Here is a 26,277-nt window from a genome sequence, read left to right on the forward strand (position 1 = left end):
CATGAAAATATGTTAACAAAATATCAATGTGATTTGATTTTTTCATTCTGGTTTATTTGAATATGAATAACTCTGAATAAATAGTTTAACTATTTCTGGGAACCAAATAAAAAATATTCACCTCTATCTCCTTTTTCTCCTTGACTTCCGGGGAAGCCTCGTTCACCTGTGTCCACAGAGAGCAGTGAGGCATAGAAATGAAATTACCGAACGACGAAATTTCTGCTTTTCTTTTACAACAGATTCCTTAGTGAACCACAATAAGTGTGTCCAATATTCAAATGATCATGGCAAATAAAAGTCTAATATAACTTCCTAGTGTCAGGCATCAGTTAAAATATTTTATAATGTAATGTTTTTTTAATTATTTGATATGTACCTTTATCTCCCTTGGGCCCTGGGTATCCTATGTCACCTTTCTGTCCAGGTCTTCCAGGTGACCCCACAATGGCTCCATGAACTGTTTGAGGACAAGTTCAACAGTTGTCACACTGACTGCCCTCATCGCCTTCATTCAAATTTCTTCTCTTCTGTCTTTACCTTTGATGTAGTCCACTAAATCTGTCACATTTGTGTTAGAGCCAAACAACCGGCTGTATCCAGGGGGTCCCGGAGGACCCGGTGGTCCCTGCAGCCCTTGCACAACCCTCCGGCTCATGTATCGTTCAATGTCATTCAGCAAACCCTGGGCTGGGGAGGAAATGCAGACAAGGCAAAGAGCAGTGTCAACAGGAACATATACGATTTTATCCATTTAACATTTGTATTGTTAATCATCTTAAGGTTTTTTCACATTTAATATATTCCAGCAGATCTGTGGCGTTTCCCCGGGAGCCAAACCCCCTGCTGTATCCAGGAGGACCTGGGGGACCAGGTGGCCCTGGGGGTCCATGGAAAGTATTTTCACTGTATTCCCTCACCATGTCCCGCAGCAAGCCATTAGCTGCACATGAGAAGAAAATGGCATGTGTAAGTCACACTAATATTCTACAAGTAAAAAAGAAATTGACCGTAGCGTTGGTTCTGGCAGGTCACGTCATCAAGCCATAATTAGGTCACAATGCGAGTAGCTGCTCCAATCTGCTGAAAGTCATCTGACTTCCTCACAGCTTCTCAATGGACAACTTCTTTCAGAGCACCCTTTTTAAAGCCACCCTAAATCAGCCTCTTCCTCTGCTCCCTTTGCTAGCTAACACGATGGCTTGTGAAGGGCAGGAAGCCTCACTTCCTGCCCCAGGCTTTCCACACAAGCGCGTGGAAGAGCTAGGGGTCGCTGAACAGAACCATACCACCAAATGTAACTTGTGCAAACTGTGCAAATGAAATGTTAATTTTGACAAAATGATCCTGACTGAACTGAGTTTACAAAGACCGTAATTAAGAAGCTCTTTCCTGGTCAACCCTATATATTAAGTCAATAACGCTAAAATCAACTTACACTTTATGTAGTCCACCATATCCACAACATTGTCACGGGAGCTGACCCATGAGTTTTGTCCTGGTACTCCTGGGATGCCAGGTGGTCCTGGAGGTCCTCGAATGAGATGTTCAGAGCCTCTGAACAGATCCTGTATAAGACCATGGGCTACATGTGGAAAACAAATTGGTAAGTGCTGAATCACATGATAAATAGGAAAAACTCATAATGCTGTAAGTGTGTGTATGTGTTTGTGTATTTGATATCCTCATCACCCACATTTCATGTAATCCGTTACTTTGCCAGCCATGTTCGAGTAGTCCTCACTATCCAGGCTCCAGTGTCTGCCACTGGGCACACCTGGCTCTCCCTTGTCTCCAGGGGGTCCAGGAGGGCCAGGTGGACCTGGTTGTCCAAACATAGGTTGTGTTGAAACGTCACCTGAAGATGCAAGAAGATGAAATCAATTTAAGATTGCAGAAGAAGAACAGAAGAAAAAATGTAAAGCCACATCTTACAAATTTAACCATCAAACCGTACTTTTCAATAAGTCTAATTGTCGTGGTTTGAGAATCCCTCTGTCGCCATGGTCTGTGTAGGACACGTGCATGGAATCATAGATTTGAACAGGTGGGCCCGTAGGCCCAGGAGGACCAGGAGAGCGTGGTAGGCCTCTCAAAGCAGCATCTTTAGCAAGACAACGGAAAGATATACATGTAAACTTACATAAAATAATGATGTTTTCCGATGAATTTCTACATGTAGCAAATGTCTTGACTGACTTTGAAGATAGTCTTGGATATATGAATTGATGTTATTTCCATTCCCGGGTGGACCCTGTGGGCCAGGGATACCTGGAGGGCCAGGAGGCCCTGGTACCCCTTGTGGGCCCACAGAAGGCTGATACCCATCTAAATTGAGAAAGAAAAAGAGTGGTTCGCTTGGGATATTCAAGTACAAATTCTACCGAATGAATACCTTTTCTAACCCGATGTTTCTTACTTGATAATATATTTCCTGGAAGACCAGGAGGCCCTGGGGGCCCTGGAGGCCCTCGAAGTCCAGAACCACCAGTCATGCCCCTCTCTAGAAAAAAAAACAACAACCGAGGAAGAACACAACCCATCACCAATCTCAACTTTCCAGAGAATATCTCGTTGACCTGGAAGTCCTTCTGTAACCTGTACCATTCATGAGGCTAAGGACACGCTCTGCCACTTCCTGGTTGCTTGGTCTGCCATTTCCACGACTTGGAGCTCCAGCAGGTCCAGGTGGGCCAGGAGGACCAGAAATATACCTTCTTATATCTTCCCCTTCACAAAATAAACACAAAATTAAAATTAACACTTAAAATGGCCAAATAAAATGTCATTAAAGTAAATTAATCAAATGTCAAAAGACACTTGTCGAAAGATACTTGTGACTTCTTTAGAAACACTTACGTTGCAACAGACTAATGATGTCGTTGACAGAGATGTCTCCAGGTGGACCTGGTGGGCCGGGAGGACCTGGGTTCCCATTATACCCTCTACCTGTTCCTGAATGGATCAGTTGTTGGCAAATTTTTTGAGTGTTAGAAATCTACTCTTTTTTCCGCTGTGCAAGCTTAATTTTTAAGAATAGCTGGTGTTGCAGTGTTGTGTTATAATTTTCACTCTGAATGTAGGCGAGGACTCGGTTGGCCACATCATCCACTAGTTCATCCCCAGCGGTTCCTGGAACCCCTGGTGGACCAGATGGCCCAGGAGGCCCGGCCAGATACTGCCTGATGTCACCACCTATGAGTCAAGGTAGCTCAGTCTTAAACACTGTTACACTGGACCTTTTGTGGAAAAAATGTCAAGATATAAATTCTGTCCTACTCTGTAGATATTCTGCAATGTACTGGCCCACTTCAGTTGATCCAGAGTCGTGTCCATCTCTTCCAGGTGGACCAGGTGGTCCAGGTGGACCAGGTGGGCCTTGACTGTACGAACCATCTGGTCAACACACAAATTCTCTGATAAAATTGGCAACATTGGTTGTATTCCCCTGTCTCATTTTCTTTAGTCTTATTACATGTTTTTCATTTGCCTATTCATTTACCTTGAGTGCTTAATCATAGTTTGATCATTATAGTGCTTGAAATAATTCTCACCATAGACTGAGCCAGAAGTTGTTAAAACAACAGGGATTCCAGGATCACCTAAGACCAAAAGCATTTCAGTTACTCTAGTTTCTTTGGAAATGTAATGTAACCAAAAAAAAGGAAGAAAAATAAAAGAAAAGGAAGTGACATAAAATACAAACAAAACTGTTTGAATAAGGTAAGTCAAGACCTTGGCAGACATTGAGTTTACCTTTAGGGCCTTCTGGCCCCTCTGGACCTTCAGGACCCTGGGGACCAATTGGTCCAGGTTGACCTGGGAAACCTGAAAAGAAATGCAAAACACCAGTTGAACTTGGTTGAACACATGAATATATTATTGACTGCTGAATTATCATGTTGCTGGACAAACTCTTTGGCCCAGATGATGACTACCAAATGTTGTTCCTATTTCATATGAGACTTCAAGCTGCAAATTATTTTGTCAGTACATTTTATATGTCCATTTTACTTATGATAGAGCTCAAGAGCAAACAATACAGCCACCAAAACATTAAGATCAACTCCACTCCAAAATCTGCCATTGAATTCTCTTTTATTCTTCTGAGTCACGTGAGTGGTTTCTCCGAAACAATGAAGATCTAATCTAAACACATTTTTGTAAAAACAAAAAGAAGAAAAAAATAAACTTTTTTTCATTCTTACCAAGACCTGGTTCCCCCGGACTTCCTGGAAGACCTGGTTGACCGGGTTCACCTGAAACAGACCTTTTTATATATACTTCAAATGTTTTTGATTAAAATGTTGCTGGCCGCTGTTACAGATGCAAATATATGCACCTCACCTGGGTACCCTTGTGTCCCTGGGGAACCTGTAGACAAATAAATGGTCAGATTTTGAATCAGCTCATCATCAAGAAGCATCTAAATGTTCATACCTAAAGTGCTCACATATTATTTATCTAAATGATTTATGCATTATTTTTTTTTAATCATGTATCATGTAATCATGTATTCAGTATCATGTAATCATGTATTCGAGATTCTAGACTCTTTACGACTCAGTCAGCATTTCACCAACATACCCGCTGGACCCCGTGGTCCTGGTGGTCCAGCAAAAAAGGTTTCTAAACAGATCACAAAGGAACAGATCAAATATGTTAATCAAAGACCCATGCAACTGCTTTTGACAGGTTTCTTGTATATTGGTGTGCCAATGGTACATGTCAGCTAGTATTATGTTTTACCAACCTGAAGTAGGCACAAAGCTACCTGGCTCTCCTTTCTGTCCTGGAGGTCCAGGTATACCAGCACCTGTAAGGACAGAAACAGTCACCATTACATTTTAAACAATATGATGAATAATGATAAAAAAAAATTAAAGGTTGAAAGGTGTGAAGCTGCGTTTGGAAAGATGTATAATGGCAATATATTCTTCTGATTAGCTTGAGATACTTGTTTACCTGGTGGTCCAGGAAGACCCCTGCGTCCAGCAGGACCCTGTACCCCCTCACCTGAACAAAAGTTACAGTCGTGTTGAAGGGTTACTGGTTTTATCTAAGTTACTGTCAAACATGTTTGAAGATGGAAAATGCATGTTTACTAACCAGGAGGACCTTGAATACCGGGCACTCCAGGGGGACCAGGTGGTCCTGGTGGTCCAGGTTGTCCGGACACTGAAGACAGTTCTATAATGAAAGCACAGAAGATTGAATGTTGTTAAATACCTTAAAAACTGTATTTCTCATTTCTGTCAGCTGGTACCAAAAACATCACTTAAGGATTACTCACTGTCTGTTCCAGCAGCACTGACTGTCTGTGAACTAGTGGCACTGATACCTGGCTCACCAGTCTCCCCCTGTTCCCCTTTTTCTCCACGTTCTCCTTTAGGACCTAAAGAAAAAGTGATTTACCTGTTAAAATGTCCAACACCCATTTGATACTTATAAAATTGACTATGGTTTTACCATGTAATCCTGGTTCACCAGCCGCACCAGTAGGACCAGGCAGACCACGGGGTCCAGCTGGACCAGGGCGCCCAGCAGGCCCTGGTGGCCCAGGAATTGACACAGTATCAGTGCCAACTAAAAAAAACAAAAACAAGAGGAACATCATTTACATCCCACCCAAAAGAGCATCTCTGTCTTGCTTAATAGATTAAATGTTTCACTCTTACTTGGAGCAATGACTTTACCAGGTGATCCTGGTTCACCTGGGAAAAAAAATAGGTGATGTAAAGACTACTTTGTAGACATATCATACAAAACAGGACATTTCAACACAGGCTAAACTAATATTTTTTCTTCTCGTTGATTTGTTGTTTTTTGCAAATGTCATTCGAGATTTCTCAACATTCAGCCTTCAGTTCAAATCAAACCAAATCAGCCAACACTTTCTTTGAAACGCATACTCAATTTACTCTCTCAGGAGAGTAAAGAGCATCTTCTAGCCACATATTATCATACCTGGGGATCCTTGAAGTCCAGGAGAGCCTTGCAAAGAAAATAAGAACTTTAATGAGTAAATGCATGTGCTTTAAAATACGCTCTGTCTGTGAGGGTTGTGGTACCTTGTGGACCAACATCTCCAGGGAGTCCAGGTGTACCTCTGATACCGGGCAGTCCAATGGAGCCAGCTTCACCTAATTTTAATCAAACAATAATAATATAATAATAAATGTTAATTTCGTCCGGAAAAAAAAGCTCAAAATACTTCCTCTGTATCTGCAGCAGGTGCTCCTGACACCTAATATGACAGTGTGATATTGTTATGAAACTGTTATCGCTCTAGTTCCTTGGTCAAAAATCTGAACCAAGCATCTTCATATAACATAGTACCTATGACTCCTCTGGATCCCTTTGGCCCAGTAGGGCCTTGTGGTCCTGGTTGTCCATGTTCACCTGAATTTGTGAAAACAAGCCACCAAAATGAATGAATTATTTTTACTTATCATGCACTGACGCCAAACCCAGGAGTCAACATGACTTTTCTGGACTGCATGGAACCCTTAAACCCTTCAGTCCTTTTAAAGTAACATTTTTTACTGCAGGTTTCCTATGTTGGAATAAGACGGGCTCAGGTCAATTCAGGTCAGATGGCTCTAAAAGAATCCTACTTGGTTTAGGTCAGAAAAAAATCTTACCATGACATGAAAATAAAAAGGAAATGAGTTAACAGGTTATTATCAACACAATTTTTATCTATAGTGGTAGTATTTGTCGTAGTAGTAATAGTAGCAGGAATACATTTACTTTTTGATGCATGACATTGTATAGAATCAATCCAGTACACACCGATTAGTCCACGTGGTCCTCTTTCTCCCTGGTCTCCTTTAGTTCCTGGTGAACCAGGCAGTCCTCTATCACCTGCAAATTAATTTTGTCTAAGTAGTTAAATACCAAGAAAATAAAGGCTGTGCTTGACCAGCTAATACATATTTGTAAAGTTTTGTAATAGGACCTTTTGCTCCTATTTCACCCTGGAAACCCTTTGCACCTGGAGCACCTGCAGACAATCACAACAGCTTCAATACACAGCGTTTTTGTACAAAAATAAAGACAAAAACATGTGAAACTGGAGTCCTTACCTGGACTTCCTGGGGCACCAGGCTCTCCTTTGGCACCTGAGTTAAGGAAATAACACACTTACTAATGTCGACTGAAGAAGATGGGATGTTACAGTCAGTTTCAAAAGCTCTGCTACTGTCACCTTTGTATAACATCTTTTCAGTGTGTTAGTCTGATGGAATTCTCAAAGCACAGAAAATGTTATTATTGTAATTTAATCATTTCAACACATTTATGTATTTGGTTTGCAAAGGCTGCCAGCTTGCAACTTTTAAAAACAGTGTCCGATGCTGACGACACACATTGACCTGTGGCTGTGGTTGATACATAACGTTGCTCACAACCACACACTATTGGGCGTATACAAACATGGATATTAACATATCATAACAGCCACAAGATTATTTTATTGTAATTTCTGAAAGCCTATAATCAGAATCTAATTCAACGCCCTGCAGAAACAGCAGCACTGAGTGTTCAAACAATATTTATTAAACTAGCGTGAAGGTGATGTCTGCATTCATAAAGAATTTGGACCATACCTTTCGGACCCATGTCTCCAACAGGACCAGCCACACCGGGCCTCCCTGGCTCACCCTGAGATCCTATACGAACCAGAAAGAAGCTGAATATTAGTATTGGATAAATGTATGTGGAAAAAGCTGGGCTTGACTTGCAGTTCTTTGCTCATCCTGCCTTTTAGTCCAAAACCTGCTGTTCCAGGTTCTCCGTGAGGCCCCATTGGCCCCTCCCGACCCCTCTGGCCTGTTGGACCCTCTGGACCAGATTCCCCTGTTTTGAAAGAAGTAGAACAAAATCAACAGTGTGTTTTGTGGTATTGTTCCCTTTGTTTAAACAAATATCACAGAACATCAGAAGAGCAACATCTCAACAGTACCTGCACTTCCCTTTGGTCCCCGTGGTCCATCCATTCCTGGGTGACCCATCAAGCCAGGAGGACCTTGACACATGAAGTTTGGATTAATAAGCATAAGTAAACTTTTCAAACTCTTGCTTACACTGGAAATAGCCTTATTACCCTCTTTCTCCCCCAGTCTTACCTGGAATTCCAGGGAAACCGCTGTCACCTGCAAAAGGGCAGAGTCACCATCAAGATACATGGATCACACTCATGAATTTTCTTTTACACATACGGTATGTGCACATACATACTCACCTTTTTGTCCAACTAGTCCTGGATCACCTGGGGGGAAACAGCCATTCTCATGTAAGACATTGTGTAATTTTCTCTTTCTAAATTCCTTAAAAATGCTCACAAACATGCCTTTCGGTCCTGGAGCCCCTCGTTCACCCTTCAGTGAATATGCCAGTGTTTCTGCGGGGAGATGTTGTCAATTGTGGTCAATGTTACTTCAGTTGTTGGAGTTGGCATGCCATTCTAAAAGTATCTGTGATTTTTGTTTTGTTTTTGTTTACCTCTCACAGCATCTGAGCGTAGTTCAGTCCTGACCAGCTGCTGGACGGCCCTCTGCAGTGCAGCACCATCCGGTCCTGATCCACTCCAGGAGCCACCGCGTGGGTTTCCGGCCCCTAGGTTTATTCCGTTGTCGGAACGGGTGAGGGTGGACCCAGCGGAGCTCCTCTCGATGTAGGATGAATCTGGCAGGTCGATGACGTTGATGTCAGAGGAGGCGGACAGGCGGCTGGTCCTGGCTGATGTAGTGCCAGTGAGGGATTCTAGAGCATCGACGCGACTCCGGAGGCCTTTCACTTCTTCACCTGTGAGGAAAAGGGAGTGGATGTGCATTTGTTTATCTCTGTGAGGACTTTGTAAGCTTAGCAACAATATAGCTCAACCTAACATTAAACCAAACTCAGTGCATACCTTGCCTATAACATTACACCTTCTGCTTTAAAGTCACATGAAAATCCCCTTATTTAAAGTAAATAAAAAAATAAATAAGTAAACAACATGTCCCCACTCTGTTAGCTGAAAAAGTGTGGTCTTCAGGGCGCCGTATTACAAGAATGTGTGTGTGTGTGTGTGTGTGTGTGTGTGTGTGTGTGTGTGTGTGTGTGAAGGCGCGACAGCCATCCTACTCAGAGCGATGAGACCAAAGAGGAGGCCGAGGAGGAGGAGCAGGGTGAGCAGGAGGGCCAGGAGCCACTTCCACCAGCTGCAGCAGGAGCAGAGACCTGCGCCTGGACCATCTTTGCAGATCTCTGAGGAACAAACCAGCAAAGGTGTGTTTCTTTTGTTATTTTAGAAGCAACCGACTGTTGCCTGCGATCAGCAAGTTATTGCGTACCATAAGCAAAGCAAAACAACCAGTTCAATGCAGGGATCCTGGATGAATACCATCAGAAGGTCAGAAATAGAACAGTGTAAAATGAAATATAAGGATGCAGTGTTGTAATGTGTACCCTCACTATCCCATTATGGTAAGTAGGACAATTAATAATACCTGAACAGGTGACCTTGTCTTTGAGGGAACTTTTTCCTGTTGCTTGTCCTGTTGCTGTTCCTGTCACTGTTCCTGATAAATGAAATTGATAACATTGTAAATTGCAAATGTAAGATATTATCTGCATTATTACTGAGATTAGTGAGATTCATTGTAAATTTTCTACCGCTAGCAGCAGCTGCCGCGTCCTCCTCACTGCTGTAGGATAGTTTTTGTTTCTCTCCCTGCAGTGAGTCCTCACTGTACCCTGCTGCTTTGAACATGACAAAAGCACAGACAAACGGTTCATTTGTCAACATATTTAGCAAGCGACATCAGAGACATGTACAATACAGGAGCAGTATCCCACAACTGTCTAGTTTTTTAAATTACCCAGGCCACTAGCTGGTGCAGCAGCCATGAACTGCTTCCCTGAGTCTTTGGTCATGACCAGCCGTTCGGTCTCCCTGTGCAGGGCAGTGCTCTCCCTCTCGGTTAGCATCAGCTTGAAGTCTTTCACCGATGCATCAGTCTCATGAATTGGACTGTCGGACCTCACTGGGACAAGTCAATATAAATTCAGTGACGATGACCTCCTGTATACAATGTATGCATTTTAAAGTTGTCACCTCTTACATGTGACTGTGCTGATTCCAGTGCTGGATGTATTTTTCTGCACACCATAAACTATAAGGAGACAAAAAGGCAAATTATCAATATGTGGACAACGTGACTGAATGTTTTAACAACAATAATGTTCTGGAGAAAATTAATTTGTAAAAATGATTAGGATTTAACAATTGGCAATTAAAGGACTGTCTGGTTTTTTTTTATCTAAATATTTACAAAGGTCAGTTTTCATGTATTAACAAGATTACCATAAATATATATTGTAACATATGTTACAGATCTAGCTTGCTTTATGTACAAAATTCAAGTAAGTAACTTGACCAGAAATCATTCTTTGATCAAAACTAAAAAATAAAAAGTGTCCATAAGCTATGAAAAATGGTTCTAAAACGATATTAAAAGTAGACCCTGCACCATTGTTAAATTTAAATAGATTGAAAGCAATATTTAATGATGTTTGTGTCTTCCTAGTGCGTGGCTGCGCTTATTACCAAAGTGTGAGTTGGCTCCGGTGGAAGACACTGCAGCAGGCGACAGCCCAGTGGGGCTGGAAGTGGTTACCAGGTTATTTTGGACTCCATACACAGGAACTGAGGCTGAGAGAGCAAGAAGAAAAAAACAACAACATAAACAACATGCTGATCATCTCTCAGTGGCATTTTAAAGAGATGTATGTTGTGACGGGCAGGAAGAGTCTCACCGGAGCCGCCGACAGACAGTCCACTGTGCAGCAAGGTGGAGCCAAGGGTCAGGTTGTTCCGAACTCCTGAGAGACAGTTCCAATACTTCATCTTAGACATTTACAGCAAAAATTAGGTTCGACTGGAAAGACCTAGTCGCTTACGTCTCATCTCAAACACGTCATGCATGTCAGTCATTACAGCTGAGGGAAGACTAAATGCAAAATTTGCACTTTAAGATTTTATTACCGGTGGCAACAGACTGCTGGGCTGACTGGTAGAGGTTGGAGTTGATGGATTGAGCTGACTGGCTGGAGGACAGAGCAGACTGGTAGAGGCTGGAGCTGTTGTGCTGAGCAGACTGGTAGAGACTGGAGCTGTTGGTCTGAGCTGACTGGTAGAGATTGGAGCTGTTGGTCTGAGCTGACTGGCTGGAGGACAGAGCAGACTGGTAGAGGCTGGAGCTGTTGGGCTGAGCAGACTGGTAGAGGCTGGAGCTGTTGGGCTGAGCAGACTGGCTGGAGGACAGAGCAGACTGGTAGAGGCTGGAGCTGTTGGGCTGAGCAGACTGATAGAGGCTGGAGCTGTTGGTCTGAGCAGACTGGTAGAGGCTAGAGCCGTTGGTCTGAGCTGACTGGCTGGTGGACAGAGCTGACTGGCTGGTGAGCTGAGCTGACTGGCCGAGGCTGGAGCTGTTGGGCTGAGCAGACTGGCTGGAGGACAGAGCAGACTGGTAGAGGCTGGAGCTGTTGGTCTGAGCAGACTGGTAGAGGCTAGAGCCGTTGGTCTGAGCTGACTGGCTGGTGGACAGAGCTGACTGGCTGGTGAGCTGAGCTGACTGGCCGAGGCTGGAGCTGTTGGGCTGAGCAGACTCGTAGAGGTTGGAGCTGTTGGTCTGAGCGGACTGGCAGAGGTTGGAGCTGGTGGAGAAGTGGTTGGGGTTGGAGCTGTAGCTGGTCATCACACCTCCAGACCAGACGTTGCCATATTGCTCTAGAACCGAGGACAGAGACAGTCAAAACCCGGTGAACTCCTCAGAAACAGGAACAGCCCTTCTTTGATTTTTTTTCGCTTGCCTCACTTTTCAGATTGTGTGTGCTGTCCTTTGTGATGTCACAAAGGAAAACGAATACCTCACTGACGCCCCCCCCTAGAATAGTGTTAACACCCCAGACCGGACAAACCGGTCTGCTTAGTTGCTGTGTTTTTTTTTTTATCAGCTTCCAAACATATGTAACATCCATCAGTTGAGTGTTTTTGCAGAGGTTGTAAACAGAGGGGTAACTATGCTGTTTTTTTTTTTGTTTTTTTTAATCTAGCAATCTTTTTGGGTTGGAGTAAAACAGATATCCAGGATTACAGAAATTAGCTCTTACATAGTGTGGGACCTTTTGTTAGTCCCGTATTACTGTATGATCAAAGTGGCAGCTGATTGGTTGAACCTGTGCTGGAGCCTTCTGATATGCTCCTGGTTTCCATGCTGGTTTTGGTGGAGAGAGCCCCTGTGTTGATGTGTGACGAGGTGGGGCTGGCACTGCTGGAGGCTCCTCCTCTCAGCAGACGCTTCACATCCTCCAGCTCCGTCCCTGCACAGCACCAACTGACAATCAGACAGACGGACTGGTCCCAGCTTAAATCACCACTTCACATTCACTGTACAGACGCACAGAGCCTCTGTGTACTCACAGCTGGCTGTGGGTGAGGCACTCTGAAGCCTGGCTCTGATCTCACTCTCTGAGAGAAACAAATCATTCTTAAGTGTCATGGTACTTCAGATTCATGTCTGGCAACGGGAACGATGTTAAGCTGAGTGATAAAGTGATAAAGTTTTTGTCTTTGTTGTGAGTCATAGTACCTCTGCTTTGGGATCTCCCCCTCGTGGAGGAACTTGAAATTGAAACTGATTTACCTATAATGATAATGATGTGAAAATATTAAAACCGTGAAGGTCAGTTCAGATAGATATTCCAGAGAGCGTTGTCAGACTTCTATACTCACTGTACTCCTTCCTGCTGAACTCTGGGGAAGAGTCTGAGCTTGAGCTCTCTGAAAAGAAAAAAGAAAAAAAGAATGACAACATAATTTTTATTTTTGCCAAATTCAGCTGCCTGTAGAGTTTGTAACGCTTTCTGACACAGCAACCCTTTGACTTGAAACTCACCACCAAATACATCAGTAAGAGTTGAAGCCATGGTGGTCATGTTCTCCCAGAACTGATCACAAAGTCATCAGTCAAAGTCTGAGGTGAGCTCCTCCTGCTTCTGCTGGTGGAAAGCGTTGAAAAACTGAGGGGGGTGGGGTTGGGGGGGGGGGGGGGGATTAAAATAAAAAGGCAGATTAAAGTAATAAATATATGGAGTATTTGAAGTACATGAAACAGACTAATGCTCTTGCACAGAAATGTTCCCCCTGGGGCTGAGACTGGCAGATATCCCATCTTGGGATTTTAATGTCAAGACTGCACTTGTAAAAATAATAGTTGACCTCTATTTTTTGTTGTTGACATATTAATTTTTCACATTCCCAAGTTGAGCTAGCACCTGCCCGCTGGTGTGCCTGAACTTGTCCCTTTACTGTGCACCATTGACTTTCCCCTGCTGCTTTTTTTTTTTTTTTTTTCAGCAGAAAAACTTATTAGTCCATTTTTAAAGCCTGTTTCTGGCTTTCCTTTTCAAGCCGGTGCTTTCACTGATTTCACTCATGAAATGCCTTGACATGCTAAGAATCAGCAGATAGAAAACCACTTTCAGAACTTCCCTTTGAATCTGAGCTTTTTTTTTCTCCATGCTAACTGATGATTCTGGTAGGGGTCAACGCATCTCTCCAACTCTAGTTGTTCCAGAAAGAATGTTTTGTCTTTATTTAACGTTGCAAACAATCAATGAGAAAATCTTTTAGGGGGAATGTGTAGAGAGCACTGTGTGAAATATGAGAAACTATGAACTTGAACTTTCTGTAGCCTCTGGCGCTGCTTGTACGCTCATTTCTCACCCTGTGTATTGGGTTGCACCGCTCTCCTTTTTAGTCCAACCTCCTCTGTGACCTTTTCAATCTAACATGACAACACTGATTTAAAGACTTAGACCTGGAGCGCTACAGAGAGGGCGTAGCTCTTTGTTCACTGGATGAATGTGGTTGCTGTTTCAAAGTTGAGTGAAATAAGCAGGTGTAGTGTTTCGTCGTAACCTGAGGAAAGATCAAAAAACAATTTCTGAAATTATTGTTATTAAATATTAACTTTGCTGTCAATATATTTTTAGTATAACAGAAGTCTTAGTTTTTGGTTTGTGGAAAGTTAAAAAATGTGATTTTCTTTGGGCTCAATTCCATTTCGCTTAACCTCCCTGCATTAGTTCTGCAATCTAGACTGATCTTTTTCAATTTTGTTCACCTGGTAATTGTGGCGTGAATTCATCTTGTGTTAAACAAAAGCAAAGAACCTGACAACCATAAACCAGCAGGGGGCGTGCGATTATGTGAGCTCAAAAGAACGGTACCTATTCTGGACATCTTGTTCTCATATCCAAAGTAAGAAATTATTTAAGTTGACCATATGCATTGCACAGTTACGGGATATGATCCTAATCGTATGGTTGCTCATGTTCCCGTTACATTAATGAGTTTGGACCTTCTCAACACTTTAATTCAACAATAAATTGCTGTTATTGCGCCTTTGGTTGCAAAAATACACAAATAAATGAATAAATTGATTAATTAATTAAAAATGATGCATTCCTTAAATCTGACCAGTGTTCTTCTGATGGATTACTTCTGTTTAGATGTGACGCACATTCACTCATTCCCTTGCAACTTTTCTCTCTAACATGCTACAGGATCAACACATCACCCTGCAGACCATCTGTCAAACTGTTTGAGTCAACATGCAATATAAGTCAGGAACCAATACATTTCATTAACTCGCTGTTCTTTGCTAATGTTGCATTATTCTTCAATTGTTTTGTTTTTTAAATCTTACATTAAATACTATTAGAAGGCAGCTTATTAATTCATAACACAGTGAGTCTTGCTTACCTTTCAGACCATTTATGAAAAAAAAAATAAAGTATTAGTGTCCTCCCACTCCGCAGAGAGGGGTAAAATCAATAAATTTAATGTCTTCCCAACATTGCAGCTTATAAACTCCTGGTGCTGAGAGTGTGAAGTCCAAGACATGTATGTGTATTCATGGGAAGTCTTTGCATGACTCATAACTCCTACCGACAAGTTCCAACAAAGTGAAAGGGGCCGTTGCACTGAGCCTATGAAAGTGTTTTAAAAAAACAACAACCAGAAAGTAGGGCTGGTATGAGGTGGGAATTTGTGGTATGCTATTTATATCTAATTTACAGTTTTCGTGTGATTTAAGGAATGTAACATATAAACATATATACTTCTAAGGATGTCTGCAAAAGCAAGTCCATTTAAAATCAGCAGTCAACTCTTGTAACAAATGGGTGTCCAGACATAGGGTTAGGGTAGAGTTAACCAGGTCTCTGCTTATTTAAAAAAGATGTTTATTACTGGCTTATGACATCAAGGCAACAAATGGTATTTTTTGATTTATTACATCTTTTCTCATATTGGAAAGTCAGATTGTGACAGCTTAGTATTAACAAGTAATGATTTTAAAAAAATGTGCTAATGTGAATAACTGTGGATATCAAATCAGTACCGAGCGTTCAAGACTATCAAAACAGCATGCCCTCCTGTCAACAATATGATTTTGGTTTACAGCAATACTTTACACTCATTTATTCAAACCTCTTGGCTGGTGAAATATTAGCCTGCTCAGTATTTCATAATATTGTTCCGAGATTGACAAAAAGCAAAGCAGTTATGTTCCACATGTGATGACTTTCTTTGCATGTTATGGCTTTCACAGAGGACCTGAGGCCTGACTGAGCCATGCCAAACTCATTGAACCTTGACTGCGCCTCCTCACATTTTTAGCATGGCAGGGAGCGGTGGGTGGTCGTTGATTCATATCCAACTTTTAAAAATCACTGCACTACAATGTTTCGCCTCACTGCAGAGATGTGACAAACTTCACAAAGAAAGCCCCTGAAAAGAGTGCATTTAATTGTTAATCAGTGACACAAATAAATTGATTTAACAATGAAATAAATATTTTTTTGGGGGGGTTAAATTTCTTTGATATATATATATGTATATATATTTTTTTTGATAAATAGTTTTTGTACCCTAAAGTTTAACACAGGTAATTAAATAATGAAGTATTGCATAAATTAATGATGTCTAATGACGTCATAACCTGTGCGTCACTACTACACAAAAATAGGGTTAATGTCACATGTTATGGAAAGAAACATGTTTTTTTAATGAAAATTTTCACTTACAAATAATTTTTCTACACCTTTGAATTTCTTCGTGTACAAAACATGTAATCAAAACATATTTAAAAAGTAATTATTTTATTGTAAAAAGTAAATAAATAAATAAATATCGAAACGGAAGTTTTTTTGCGGCATCTGTATCCCTTCCGGGTCAGCTGTCATGGCGGCGCCCTAACTGTGTTCACTTGATATTTTATGTCCCCGACGTGATTCCGTTCACATCCGACAAGAAGCAGAGTGCAGTCATGAAACTAAAGGACATGGTGAAGTGGAACACCAGGGTGTCCGCCCTGTACGCCTTGGGTATCTGGACCATGATCAGCTCCTACACCTACTACAGATACACGGGACAATACGACGAGACGCTGCCAGGTGAGGAACGGTCAAGTGGACTCAGCTTCTTTCAATAAATACCAAAAATAAAATCAATGTCTAAATGCCTCACAAATGAAAACGCCAAGTGTTTTTATTTTTTATTTTTATTTTTTAAAGATAACTAAAACCTTGTGTCTACATTTTTGCCAGTAGATCCATGTAAAATAAGCCTGTCAGTGCTTAAGCATTGTTTTGTTTTGTTTTTCATTTATGTTATCGCGTTAATATAAAGATTTGTATATGTTTTTACAGTTTTTTTCTACTCTTTTAATGTGTTTGGAGTCCCTTAGACACCATGTGTATTGAACATATCTTAACAAGTAGTCTGTTAGCTGTAAAAAAGAAAAAAAAAAGAAAAAAGAAAAAAAGGGCAGTAAATTCACAGTGCAGTCTTGCAGTTTTACTCTTTAGCTTTGACGTTGCTCGCGCAGACCTGACCATGGTATTTTTTTCTTTCTTCACACAGGGAAAAAAGAAAAGCCTCCTGAGAAGGAGAAGAATCCTTATGAAGTGGTCCACGAGACTCCTCTCTCCAAAACTGTCATTATCTACAAGAAAGACTTTGTTCCCTACACAACGAGGATCTCTAACTTCATCACGTCCTTCAGCAGTCCGCCTGGACACAAGTAGCTGACTGTGCAAAGGATGATGGACAGTGAACTGCGTCAAAAACAGCTTTCCAATCCAAATCAATTCTATTGTAATGTGTTACAATTTACATTCAAATGTAGTTATAAAGTCTTTATGATGATTAAAGAGGTAGCCAACTTGCACACCCTCTCTGTCTCTTCCCGAAGCTCATAAAATAAACTATCATTCATGATCGATGCTCTCTAGTCGACGTCCATTAAGGTTTGTTAATTCCATTCCAGTGATGTCTGAGCTTGCTTGGAGTTTTTCTGTAACAAATAAATTGACCTTAAAGAGTTTTAAATTTTGTGGTATTTGTAATTGTAAAAGGTTTGTTTCAAGGTTTTGCTAAATCGCTGTTCTTTCAAAGATTTTTAAAACAGATTTAAAATATTTGTCATGTTTGTTGTTTTAATTTCAAAAACATAATCAAATTAATATCAACTTGAATAATAAAACACCAATAATAGTAGCTTTATTATTTCTCAACACCAACAACAACAACAAATGGCTGTTTCCGAAGTCGTGGCGATGTTGTCTGTTTCAGCCACCAGAGGGCAACAACTTGCCGGAAGTCGTGACAGCTTTCGCTTCGTCAGAACCACAACAATGCGGGCGGTCATTCAGAGGGTCACCAAAGCTTCTGTAACTGGTAAGCGGCTCTTTTGAGCGCGGTAAAATACGTCGACTGCTGCATGGAACAGTACAACTGCAAGCCAGAGACTTTAAACTACATGTACAGCTCACACTGAGCATGCTGTCTTAGCTCATTTAGCATTAGCCCTCCCCAGTGGCGACAGTGTGTGCGACTCAGCCCGGTGCGACTTACAGTCACTAGTACTTATTCATTACAGTAGCTCCTGAACTGTGTCAATTTCAACCAAGTATGAAGTTAATGTGTGTGTTAGGTGCACCGCTTAGCCGTGGCATGTCGCGTTAAACGTGATGAGCTGTTCCTTGACTGTGACGTCAACGGCGTGAGCGTGCCGCCTGTCAAGCTGTTTTCGGTTTCCTTGCAGTGGGAGAGGAGCAGGTCAGCTCCATAGGCCGCGGCCTGTGCGTTCTGCTGGGAATATCAGTGGAGGACACGCAGAAAGATGCAGACTACATGTGAGTTCACCAAACATTTGACAATGTATGGATAAACTAGAGTTAGGTCACTTGATAATAATCCTTATCGTGTTACCAGTTCCTTAGTGTTATTTTTTTCTTCTTAAAATTTTATGTCATATGACCTAATGGTTTGTCTGAAGTACCTTTTTTCAACAGCTTTATTGTCTTGGAACTCAGTGATCCCAAATTGACCAGATGTCACTGTACTGGAACAAACAAATGAATGAATGAATGAATGAATGAATGAATGAATGAACGAATGAACGTCATGTATATATATAACACTCATACCGACTCTAAAGCGAATGCCTTTTGGTATCCTTGCTGTAGCTGCATTTTCTGATTACTTGGTCCTCAGGGTGCGCAAGATCCTGAACCTGCGCCTCTTTTCCGACGAGAATGGCAAAGGCTGGACCAAAAGCGTCATGGACTTGAACTACGAGGTGCTGTTTGTGAGCCAGTTCACGTTGCAGTGCATACTGAAAGGCAACAAGCCGGACTTCCACATGGCCATGCCTACCGAGCTGGCGCAGCCCTTCTACGACAGCATCCTGGAGAACATGAGGAGCTCCTACAAGCCTGAACTCATCAAGGGTGAGTGGATAAGTTTGGATCGTCTCCCTGCTTTTTTACTTTCCTGTGTTCCCGTTAAGAGTTTTGTTTTTTTTTGGGATGGGATGTGGGGGTGGGAGCTGTGTATCCTCGGTGCGGTGACGGTGGCAGTGAACTGGGTCAGCCCACTGGGGAGCAGGTATGGAGAACACCCTGTCCCTGCAAGGGAGGGGTAAAGGCCTTCTTAATTAGTCCCCGTCCTCCCCCTCAAGAGAGGAGAAATGATGATGCGGCGCTTTGCTACCACGGCTCACAGCCTCGCAGTGCAGAAAGTGTCATTAATCTCGCAGACCCAGAGGAGAGAAGAAAGCGGAACAGTTACACGCAAACTTATTGTCCTTCCCCAGCACACTGGTCTGCTGAGCCCAACGTCTCAGGGCTCCGTGTTGCGACGTCCTCATCAAACATGAGCCGCTGGAGCCAGACAGTCGGATTGTTGCACCGCAAAATTTCAATTCAACCACGTCATACATCCATCATGCCAACACTGAGTAGGATTAGTTTGTACTTGGTCTCAGGATCTCCAATCATAAGACATGATGACAGCCACTGTCAGTTTAGTCGTTGCTAAAGAGTGGTGTTTGAACTTTACCCCACCTGGACGTCATTTCCACATAAAAATGGCACTGAAACGTTTCTCAATGGGAAATATGTTGTTTCTTTCCTCCCGAGTGGCTCTGGCAAGAGTTTAGTGAAACACTGCAGTGCATCATGGCTCCCCGCTGGGCGGTGACGCACATCCAGTGTTACCCTTCACTGCAATCAGAAACCTCAAGCTCTAACTATGTGTATTTGAACTTTGCAGGAACACATCTGATTAGTCCCTTTGAATGTTATTGACTCGGTCCCCTTCCAAGGTTTTCTTCCCCTTTCCAAACACTTTCTTTGGGCTCTTTACCAGATGGATACATTCGATAAACCCCAGGGGATTGAGGAAACGGTCCATCTGGTGTGCCTAGTTAACAGTCGCTGCTCGTTTGAAATGCAAAACTTAAAGCTAATCCTGGCAGCCATTCTACTAGATGAAACTTGGAGGTAGTCCAGCAACTGATGTCTCTCTTTGTCTCCTGTTTTCAGATGGGAAGTTTGGCGCCCTCATGCAGGTCCACATTCAAAACGACGGACCCGTCACCATTGAGCTGGTGTCACCTTCTGGTCCTCCAGACCCCAAATTGGTACGTTAAAAATATTTCAAGAGTGAGTGACCAGAAAAAGGCAGTTTATTTGTTCAAAATGTAGACTTTCATTTTTGAAGTAAAATGCTTCTATAATACATTCTGCAGATGTGCTGGGATGCATCACCTGTGAATATCAATGTGTAAATATAATTTTATTGCATCTTTGACTCATCTTTCTTACACTGTTACACTGAAATAATTGGTGGCATCATGCAACAACTATGCAGCTCCAATGGGATTCATGCTAGAATACATAATGCACTACTTCTCACTGACACCAAGCGCAGGAATGTGCACCTGAAGGTCCAGTGTCATCGAACGGTTGTAATGGGACGACATTTGTACCACCGCGTAGTTCGGTCACTTACTTCTTATTTGTAGCCACTAGGTGGTGATATTTACCACTAGGTTGAGATCCGTTGCAGTTTCAGCTGTAGAGGCAAGAATATAAATGAATCATACCAAAAAAATATATATACAGTATGTTAAAATTCAGTGCCTACATGAAATGAGTTAATATAGTTATAGTTATAGTTATATCAGCAACCAAAATGATTGTTTTTGTGTAACTGTTGTCGAATTGCTGTTGTATTTGCTTTCGAACAAAAAGCATAAACTAGCATTTGTACAATTTGTTTTAACATTTTGCACAGTTTTACTCCCAAGAGTCGGTGCGGCTATTGAATCGCAAGACAAATGTTTTCCCCGGTTGTTTTTTTTTTTCAGTATCAGTGTTGCACTTTTCAGCTTTTCCTTTCAGCTGAAACAAGTTGGTCCGTCCGTCTTCTTCCCCAATCGATTCTGGTCGCGGCTCCGTGGAGCCGAGCCAACGTGCTCATGCTTTGGCTTCTGCCTTCCTTTGCCTGCTGCCCCCCGCCCTGACTGCGTTTGGTCGCAGGCCCAAAGGGAGGGACAGTAAGCGGTCCTCAGAATCCTAATCTGGTCTGTTCGGGATGTTTTGCTGCGGAGGCCGGGGGAGTGGGGGGGTGGAGGGGTGGCTGGAGCCAAGGCTGGACATGAGGGATAACGGGGGCCGGCCAATAGGCAGAAGCCTGGCTGCGGCGGCGGAGGGAAGGAGCATGGGGCTGACAGACACTGTCCCTTTCTTTCCATGAATCAGGGATTTAGTCCACGGCCGGGGTCAAGCGGCCAGAAAACAATGGGTCTTATCCACAGCAATGAAACTCATCCCGTTTGGGAAGCGGGGCGGCGCGGATCAATGGCACAAGCCTGTTTGTTTTTCTGTTTATCCAGCCGACTGTGTGAGCGCATTGTTTCGGGGATGTGTTTGGAGCTCCGGGGCGGAAACCCAACACACACACACACTCACACTCTCACACACGCACACAGAAATTATATAATGTTTGATCTCGTTAGGTTTTTATCTGGCCCGGGCCGGGCCGTCCGTGGCTCGCAGGAATCTGGAGGGAAACAAGTTTGTTGGTTTGTCAGTTGTGTGTGTCGCCCCCCCCCAATGTTGAAAGTGTTTATCTTCTGCCTTTTCTGTCATGTCGCAGATGTTATATCATCAGCTGAGAGGGCAGGCCCCGCTTTGATTCTACAGCGTGTTAATGGATCCAAATTGGAATAACAACACACAATCTTTTTTGTGTGTGTGTGTGTGTGTGTGTGTGTGTGTGTGTGTGTGTGTGTGTGTGTGTGTGTGTGTGTGTGTGTGTGTGTGTGTGTGTAGCTCTTTAAATAATGCAATGTGTTATGCAATGTTTTAGATTTTTAAGATGACATTTAGTTCATAAATATTTAGGCGGCAACCATGAAATTTTTAGCATCAGCGCACCTCCCTCGTCGCAGCCCGCCGTGGGAATGGCTGTTTTTTTTGTTTTGTTTTTTGGGATAGTGTGAGCAGCAGCCCTGGCCGTCGCAACAATAGACTCATTGAAGTGATCATGTGACCGTCAAGAATAGCTCCAAACGAGCAGAGAATAGAAGCGGCCGTTTATCCTCAAAGACAGAGTCAGATGTGGAGAGTCGAGCGGCAGCGCTGATGTGCTGCTGCAGCCGCTGCTGCTGCCGCCGCTGCTGCTGCCACCGCTGCTGCTGCCGCCGCTGCTGCCGCTGCTGCTGTGGCTTGCCTGTTTAATTAATCATCCTAATTCAAACATGCACGTTGGGACCAGGGGGCGAATACCAAGCATGCTGCAAAGGTCATGATCTACAAGTCATGACGCAGCATGAACATGGTGTGAGTGTGTGTGTCTCTGTGTGTCTCAGTGATTTCAAAGATTCACTTTTTTTTTTCTGGTGAAATGAAAAGTCAATCATAAACTTTGAAGAGTTCATTCAGGCTGCCAAGCTGTTGAAATCATATAAATGGTTGATTCTTTTTTCTTTTCTTTTTTTTTGAAACGGTGGATTACAGTACTTCATTATTCTGCTTGTTTGCGTTGTTCCCCTCAGCTGGCGAAGCAGGAGAAGCAGCAGCAGAGGAAAGAGAAGACTCGCTACAAGGGCCCCTCCGAGCCGGGCAGGGAGAAGAGCAGCCAGCGGCACCGACCCGACCACAACGCCAGCAGTGGCGCCGAGGGCGACGTGTCGTCCGAGAGGGAGGCCTAGAGGGGCGGGGCCAGGAAGCGGAGACGCGCGATCGACCGCTGCTAACCCGCGAGGTGATTGATCGTAGGTCCTTGCGGTGATTGATCTGCGCATATAAGCGCGAGAAAATGTACGAGGAGCGAGCAGGGAATTCTGGAGGAGGCGACCGCTATTATCAAGTCCTAAAATACTTTGTTTGTCAGCAGTCATAGTATGGTGGGGGTAGCGAATGTGCAGTAGTACGTTGAAATTCACCAGTATCAGTTTGATCAGTGATGCTGGGGGTGAAGCTGGAGGCACGTCGGCACCCTGTGGAGAGCATCGACGTTCAGCTAAACTGCTGCTAAAGACGTGTGGGAGTGAGAAAAGCCTTCGCTTTCTTTTGGTTTTAACGTGAACATCTGATCAAAGTGTTGCCACTGGGGCAACACCGGCAGTCGGTTCAACTTCTCCTTAGTCTCAGCCTCTTGTCAGAAGGATGTCTGGAACTTGACAGTGTGACTCCAACGATAATGGAACTTAAAAGCTGACAAATGTACATCATTTTTAATCGCTTATTACTTTTTATTATTTATTTTTACATTTTGCAGCGTCAACAGCAAGAGTAGCCCCTTCACATTTATGACCAGGCTGCGCCGTGTCAGGTGCAGTATGGCAGCTTCAAATGTGCATGGAGAGGAGGGAAGGAGGCCAGCTTCGCCTCAGCGTCTCTGGGGGATTCTTTTTCCCCCCTCCCATCCTCGCCTGCTCTTTCTGTCTGTTGACGTTGTGCCGCGACCCGGAAAAAACGCTCACGTGAGACAGACCTGTTTGTTTCTTGTTTTCCTTTTTTTATTGCGCGTTGTTGTGGCAGCGGGGCCGGGCCGACTCAACTCACTGCTGTTTGCCTTTGGTATTTGTTTACCGGCGGAAAAACAAACAAAAAAACAAGAGTTCTGTGAGAAATGGAGACAAGGAGGCGGTGAGTCAACCGCGCCCCCCCCCCCCCCCATCCTTGCTGATCCCCTACCCCATCGCGCCTCCCCTCCCATGAACCCTCCTGCTGAAGCCGTCGGCTCCTGTGGCACCGCCATCTCCCCGCGCGAACTCTGAGGCTCACGTGCACGTCGGCAGGAAAGCAGTGGCGTTGCCTCCGCACCCACTCCACACTTCCCCTATGCATGGAAACAGTTGCGTATGTTTTGATCTTTTACCCATTTAAGTCTGGTTGGACGTCTAACAGTGCGCCTGATGGAGGGAACCCGGCTCTCACTGACAAGTGTCCCACCTTTTAAAGTACGTTTGTAACTCTCAACTCTCACAGGCAGTCTGTCCTCAAAAAGTTATTTCCCATAAATTAAAGTAAATTAGAATTAAAAATGAGAATTTTTCTATTTCTAGTCGGCGGTCCTACCTGTGTGGAGTTGCCATGTTTTACATGTTTTCCACACAGTTTAAAGACAAGCACACAATTCTAAACTTTTAAAGGTCCAGTGTGTAAAATTTGGCTTAATTTATGGTTTTTATATTGATAAAAGCTTAACATACAGCCCATGAATACATAAATGCAAGTGTATTCTCACAGTACAATAAAGGTCATTTGCTTTCCCTACCCTTAGAACACTTACATATATATAAGAATATACATAGAAAAAGAGTCTTTCTCCCAGTTAGCTGCCATCTGGCACCGCCATATTTCTGAGGAAGCCGGTGTGGGCAATCCAGCTGCCTGACAGCACGTCTCTTATTAAGGGTGATTACTCACATCCTCAAATGAACCAATGAAGAATAAGGTTGCCGAGGTATCCAGGTTTGTGCTCGCAGGCCACCGTAGTTCACTGGCAAGCTTGGGAGAGGGAAGGTACGGAGTCCCTAAGGGGACTTAAGTGAAGAGCGCTGCAATATAAAATGTTACCACTTGATGTCGCTGTTTCTTCTTAACAATCTCCAAAAATTACGCACTTAAGCTTTAATAGTCTGTAGGTGTGAGCGTGGATGGTTGTTTGTGTTGTGTGGGCCTGCATGATGATGAAGTGCCTGGCTGCTCCAGTGTTAGGGGAGTAGTGGGGGTGGGAGATAACCTCGCCTTCACCCTGAGGCAGCTGGGACTCGACCCCAGCACCTCCGCGAACCCCCGAGTGCCGGAGAGGCCAGTGACAGAAAATAGGATGGGTGGATATTTCTTGTGTGGCTTCAACTGCTCAACACCTCCTCCGTGGTCAGTGGTGGAATTGCTCCGTCCAGCTGAACGTGTGCGGGTAACATATACGGAACTGAAGGTAGAGTATGAGGCAGATCTCGTGTCGGTAGCTTTGTGTGCGTCAGAATATAAATGAGTCTGTGCGTGCCGTCATTCTCGTGGATGCAGTTTGCATAGCGGGTGCGTCAACACCAGTGTGGACACTGCCTTGTTTGCTTGTTGGGACGCCGTGCGCTGGCACCCTGTCCCAATGGAGATTCGCTCTCCTTGTATGTGTATTAGAATTTTATTTATTTTTTCTATAGTGTCATTATATTATTGCACTCTCTGGGTAAATGTGCAACCAATGCGTTGAGGCTTCTGACAGATGCAGGGGGAGGATGGAAGGCAGGAAGGAAGGATGGAAGGAAGGAAGGAAGGATGGATGAGGAGGAAGTCAGGGAAGTGAAGAGAGGCTGCATTCACAGTGAGTCTCAGGCTCTGTGAGGAAACCCTGTGTCATGTGGCTGGTCCTGATTAACATCATAGAACCCACCGTGTTACGTAAAGCTGCGTGGTTCCCCTGGTACCTTCTTCCACATTGTGAGCCGGTCTTCACGTTGGTGTCCTTGTCTGTTTAGTTTTTGTTTTGGTGTTATAATAATAATTTATAAAAAAAATAGTTTAAGAGTCCGACTGAAAATAAGTGATTAACTGCACTTCTATGATTTGAAATGATGTTGATAGTGCATACATTGGTAATGGCTTCAATGCATATAAGGTTTAAATTTGGAACTTCAGGCCTGTGATGATGATCAAAATGTGAAGAGTGTAATCTAAAATATTACTGTGTTTTTCTCCCATACAGACTTTTCTTTGCACCAGGGCCATGACTGTGAGTCTTGACATCTCCAGGAAGGACCTCAACCTCAGTGATGGCTCACACGGTGGACTTATGTTTGGGAAAAAGAAGAAGGAAAAAAAAAAAAAAAGAACTATTTTCTCTGCCTCTTGCAGTACTTTGTGTCCTCCCTGCCCTCTGATCAGGAGCAAAGGTGAAGGGTAAAGGGTTGTCGGAGGGAGCAGACAGCAGCCTCAGCAGCCTCAGCGTTCTGGACTTTTTTGCTGCTGTTGCTGCCGCAGCATCATCCACAGTCCCTCTGATTTGCATTTGGCCTTTCTCTTCCTCACCTCATCTCTCACCTCAAAAAACACTCGTACGCTTGTAATCTGGAATCCGGAACGCACCTCCATCACGACGCAGGACTTTATCCCTGTCAAAATCCAGATTAAAGTCCCATGATTTTTTTTTTTTTTTTAAGCTTATGAAATTTCAGTCATCAACAAAGTATATGTCCTGCAAAAAAAAAAAGAAATAAAACAATAAAGGAGATTAAACAATAATGTTAAAAAGCCACTGTGTTGAATTTGGTGAGCGTGTATGACATTAAAAAGATCTGCAGGAATTAGAAGCTGCATGCAACCGTGGTTTTCTTTTGTTATAGTTTAAATTAAAATAAA

At 43.2% G+C, this 26,277-nt stretch overlaps 3 protein-coding genes across 3 annotated transcripts in view; 2 read left to right on the forward strand and 1 right to left on the reverse strand.

The window, feature by feature from the left end:
* Nucleotides 1-14,944, reverse strand: part of LOC142894165 (uncharacterized) — a 16,127-nt gene extending 1,183 nt beyond the window's left edge. The window contains exons 1-51 of the mRNA XM_076035364.1: nucleotides 14,816-14,944; nucleotides 12,945-13,068; nucleotides 12,782-12,829; nucleotides 12,639-12,692; nucleotides 12,470-12,517; nucleotides 12,226-12,369; nucleotides 11,032-11,776; nucleotides 10,804-10,871; nucleotides 10,595-10,699; nucleotides 10,110-10,160; nucleotides 9,867-10,031; nucleotides 9,661-9,747; nucleotides 9,495-9,566; nucleotides 9,130-9,252; nucleotides 8,506-8,808; nucleotides 8,354-8,404; nucleotides 8,246-8,272; nucleotides 8,130-8,156; nucleotides 7,967-8,029; nucleotides 7,780-7,860; nucleotides 7,611-7,673; nucleotides 7,089-7,124; nucleotides 6,962-7,006; nucleotides 6,796-6,867; nucleotides 6,340-6,402; nucleotides 6,072-6,143; nucleotides 5,968-5,994; nucleotides 5,679-5,714; nucleotides 5,470-5,586; nucleotides 5,294-5,395; nucleotides 5,110-5,190; nucleotides 4,966-5,016; nucleotides 4,754-4,816; nucleotides 4,588-4,629; nucleotides 4,348-4,374; nucleotides 4,209-4,259; nucleotides 3,757-3,828; nucleotides 3,555-3,602; nucleotides 3,280-3,396; nucleotides 3,073-3,195; nucleotides 2,860-2,955; nucleotides 2,605-2,730; nucleotides 2,420-2,503; nucleotides 2,200-2,328; nucleotides 1,958-2,104; nucleotides 1,697-1,858; nucleotides 1,439-1,585; nucleotides 794-943; nucleotides 541-690; nucleotides 380-460; nucleotides 122-166 (exon numbers count right to left, since the gene is read on the reverse strand). Of these exons, the coding sequence (XP_075891479.1) occupies nucleotides 122-166; nucleotides 380-460; nucleotides 541-690; nucleotides 794-943; nucleotides 1,439-1,585; nucleotides 1,697-1,858; nucleotides 1,958-2,104; nucleotides 2,200-2,328; nucleotides 2,420-2,503; nucleotides 2,605-2,730; nucleotides 2,860-2,955; nucleotides 3,073-3,195; nucleotides 3,280-3,396; nucleotides 3,555-3,602; nucleotides 3,757-3,828; nucleotides 4,209-4,259; nucleotides 4,348-4,374; nucleotides 4,588-4,629; nucleotides 4,754-4,816; nucleotides 4,966-5,016; nucleotides 5,110-5,190; nucleotides 5,294-5,395; nucleotides 5,470-5,586; nucleotides 5,679-5,714; nucleotides 5,968-5,994; nucleotides 6,072-6,143; nucleotides 6,340-6,402; nucleotides 6,796-6,867; nucleotides 6,962-7,006; nucleotides 7,089-7,124; nucleotides 7,611-7,673; nucleotides 7,780-7,860; nucleotides 7,967-8,029; nucleotides 8,130-8,156; nucleotides 8,246-8,272; nucleotides 8,354-8,404; nucleotides 8,506-8,808; nucleotides 9,130-9,252; nucleotides 9,495-9,566; nucleotides 9,661-9,747; nucleotides 9,867-10,031; nucleotides 10,110-10,160; nucleotides 10,595-10,699; nucleotides 10,804-10,871; nucleotides 11,032-11,776; nucleotides 12,226-12,369; nucleotides 12,470-12,517; nucleotides 12,639-12,692; nucleotides 12,782-12,829; nucleotides 12,945-12,984 (4,927 nt within the window). The 5' untranslated portion in view covers nucleotides 12,985-13,068; nucleotides 14,816-14,944. The remainder of the gene's footprint in view (nucleotides 1-121; nucleotides 167-379; nucleotides 461-540; nucleotides 691-793; nucleotides 944-1,438; nucleotides 1,586-1,696; nucleotides 1,859-1,957; nucleotides 2,105-2,199; nucleotides 2,329-2,419; nucleotides 2,504-2,604; nucleotides 2,731-2,859; nucleotides 2,956-3,072; nucleotides 3,196-3,279; nucleotides 3,397-3,554; nucleotides 3,603-3,756; nucleotides 3,829-4,208; nucleotides 4,260-4,347; nucleotides 4,375-4,587; nucleotides 4,630-4,753; nucleotides 4,817-4,965; nucleotides 5,017-5,109; nucleotides 5,191-5,293; nucleotides 5,396-5,469; nucleotides 5,587-5,678; nucleotides 5,715-5,967; nucleotides 5,995-6,071; nucleotides 6,144-6,339; nucleotides 6,403-6,795; nucleotides 6,868-6,961; nucleotides 7,007-7,088; nucleotides 7,125-7,610; nucleotides 7,674-7,779; nucleotides 7,861-7,966; nucleotides 8,030-8,129; nucleotides 8,157-8,245; nucleotides 8,273-8,353; nucleotides 8,405-8,505; nucleotides 8,809-9,129; nucleotides 9,253-9,494; nucleotides 9,567-9,660; nucleotides 9,748-9,866; nucleotides 10,032-10,109; nucleotides 10,161-10,594; nucleotides 10,700-10,803; nucleotides 10,872-11,031; nucleotides 11,777-12,225; nucleotides 12,370-12,469; nucleotides 12,518-12,638; nucleotides 12,693-12,781; nucleotides 12,830-12,944; nucleotides 13,069-14,815) is intronic.
* Nucleotides 14,945-16,285: 1,341 nt separating this feature from the next.
* On the forward strand, nucleotides 16,286-17,446 carry LOC142894179 (small integral membrane protein 26-like). The gene is made up of 2 exons (XM_076035387.1): nucleotides 16,286-16,509; nucleotides 16,979-17,446. Exons 1-2 carry the CDS (start codon nucleotides 16,383-16,385, stop codon nucleotides 17,140-17,142), a joined length of 291 nt encoding a protein of 96 aa, XP_075891502.1. The 5' UTR covers nucleotides 16,286-16,382; the 3' UTR covers nucleotides 17,143-17,446.
* A 204-nt stretch (nucleotides 17,447-17,650) lies between these two features.
* Nucleotides 17,651-26,228, forward strand: dtd1 (D-aminoacyl-tRNA deacylase 1). The gene is made up of 6 exons (XM_076035375.1): nucleotides 17,651-17,794; nucleotides 18,162-18,252; nucleotides 18,614-18,849; nucleotides 19,945-20,042; nucleotides 22,464-22,672; nucleotides 25,625-26,228. The coding sequence occupies exons 1-5, from the start codon at nucleotides 17,674-17,676 to the stop codon at nucleotides 22,617-22,619; spliced, it is 702 nt and encodes a 233-aa protein (XP_075891490.1). The 5' UTR covers nucleotides 17,651-17,673; the 3' UTR covers nucleotides 22,620-22,672; nucleotides 25,625-26,228.
* Nucleotides 26,229-26,277: the final 49 nt, after the last annotated feature.

This window comes from Nelusetta ayraudi, unplaced genomic scaffold (assembly GCF_046127955.1).
Source record: "Nelusetta ayraudi isolate G7.1 ecotype Tasmania unplaced genomic scaffold, CSIRO-AGI_Nayr_v1 ptg000004l, whole genome shotgun sequence".
Classification (NCBI taxonomy): domain Eukaryota; kingdom Metazoa; phylum Chordata; class Actinopteri; order Tetraodontiformes; family Monacanthidae; genus Nelusetta; species Nelusetta ayraudi.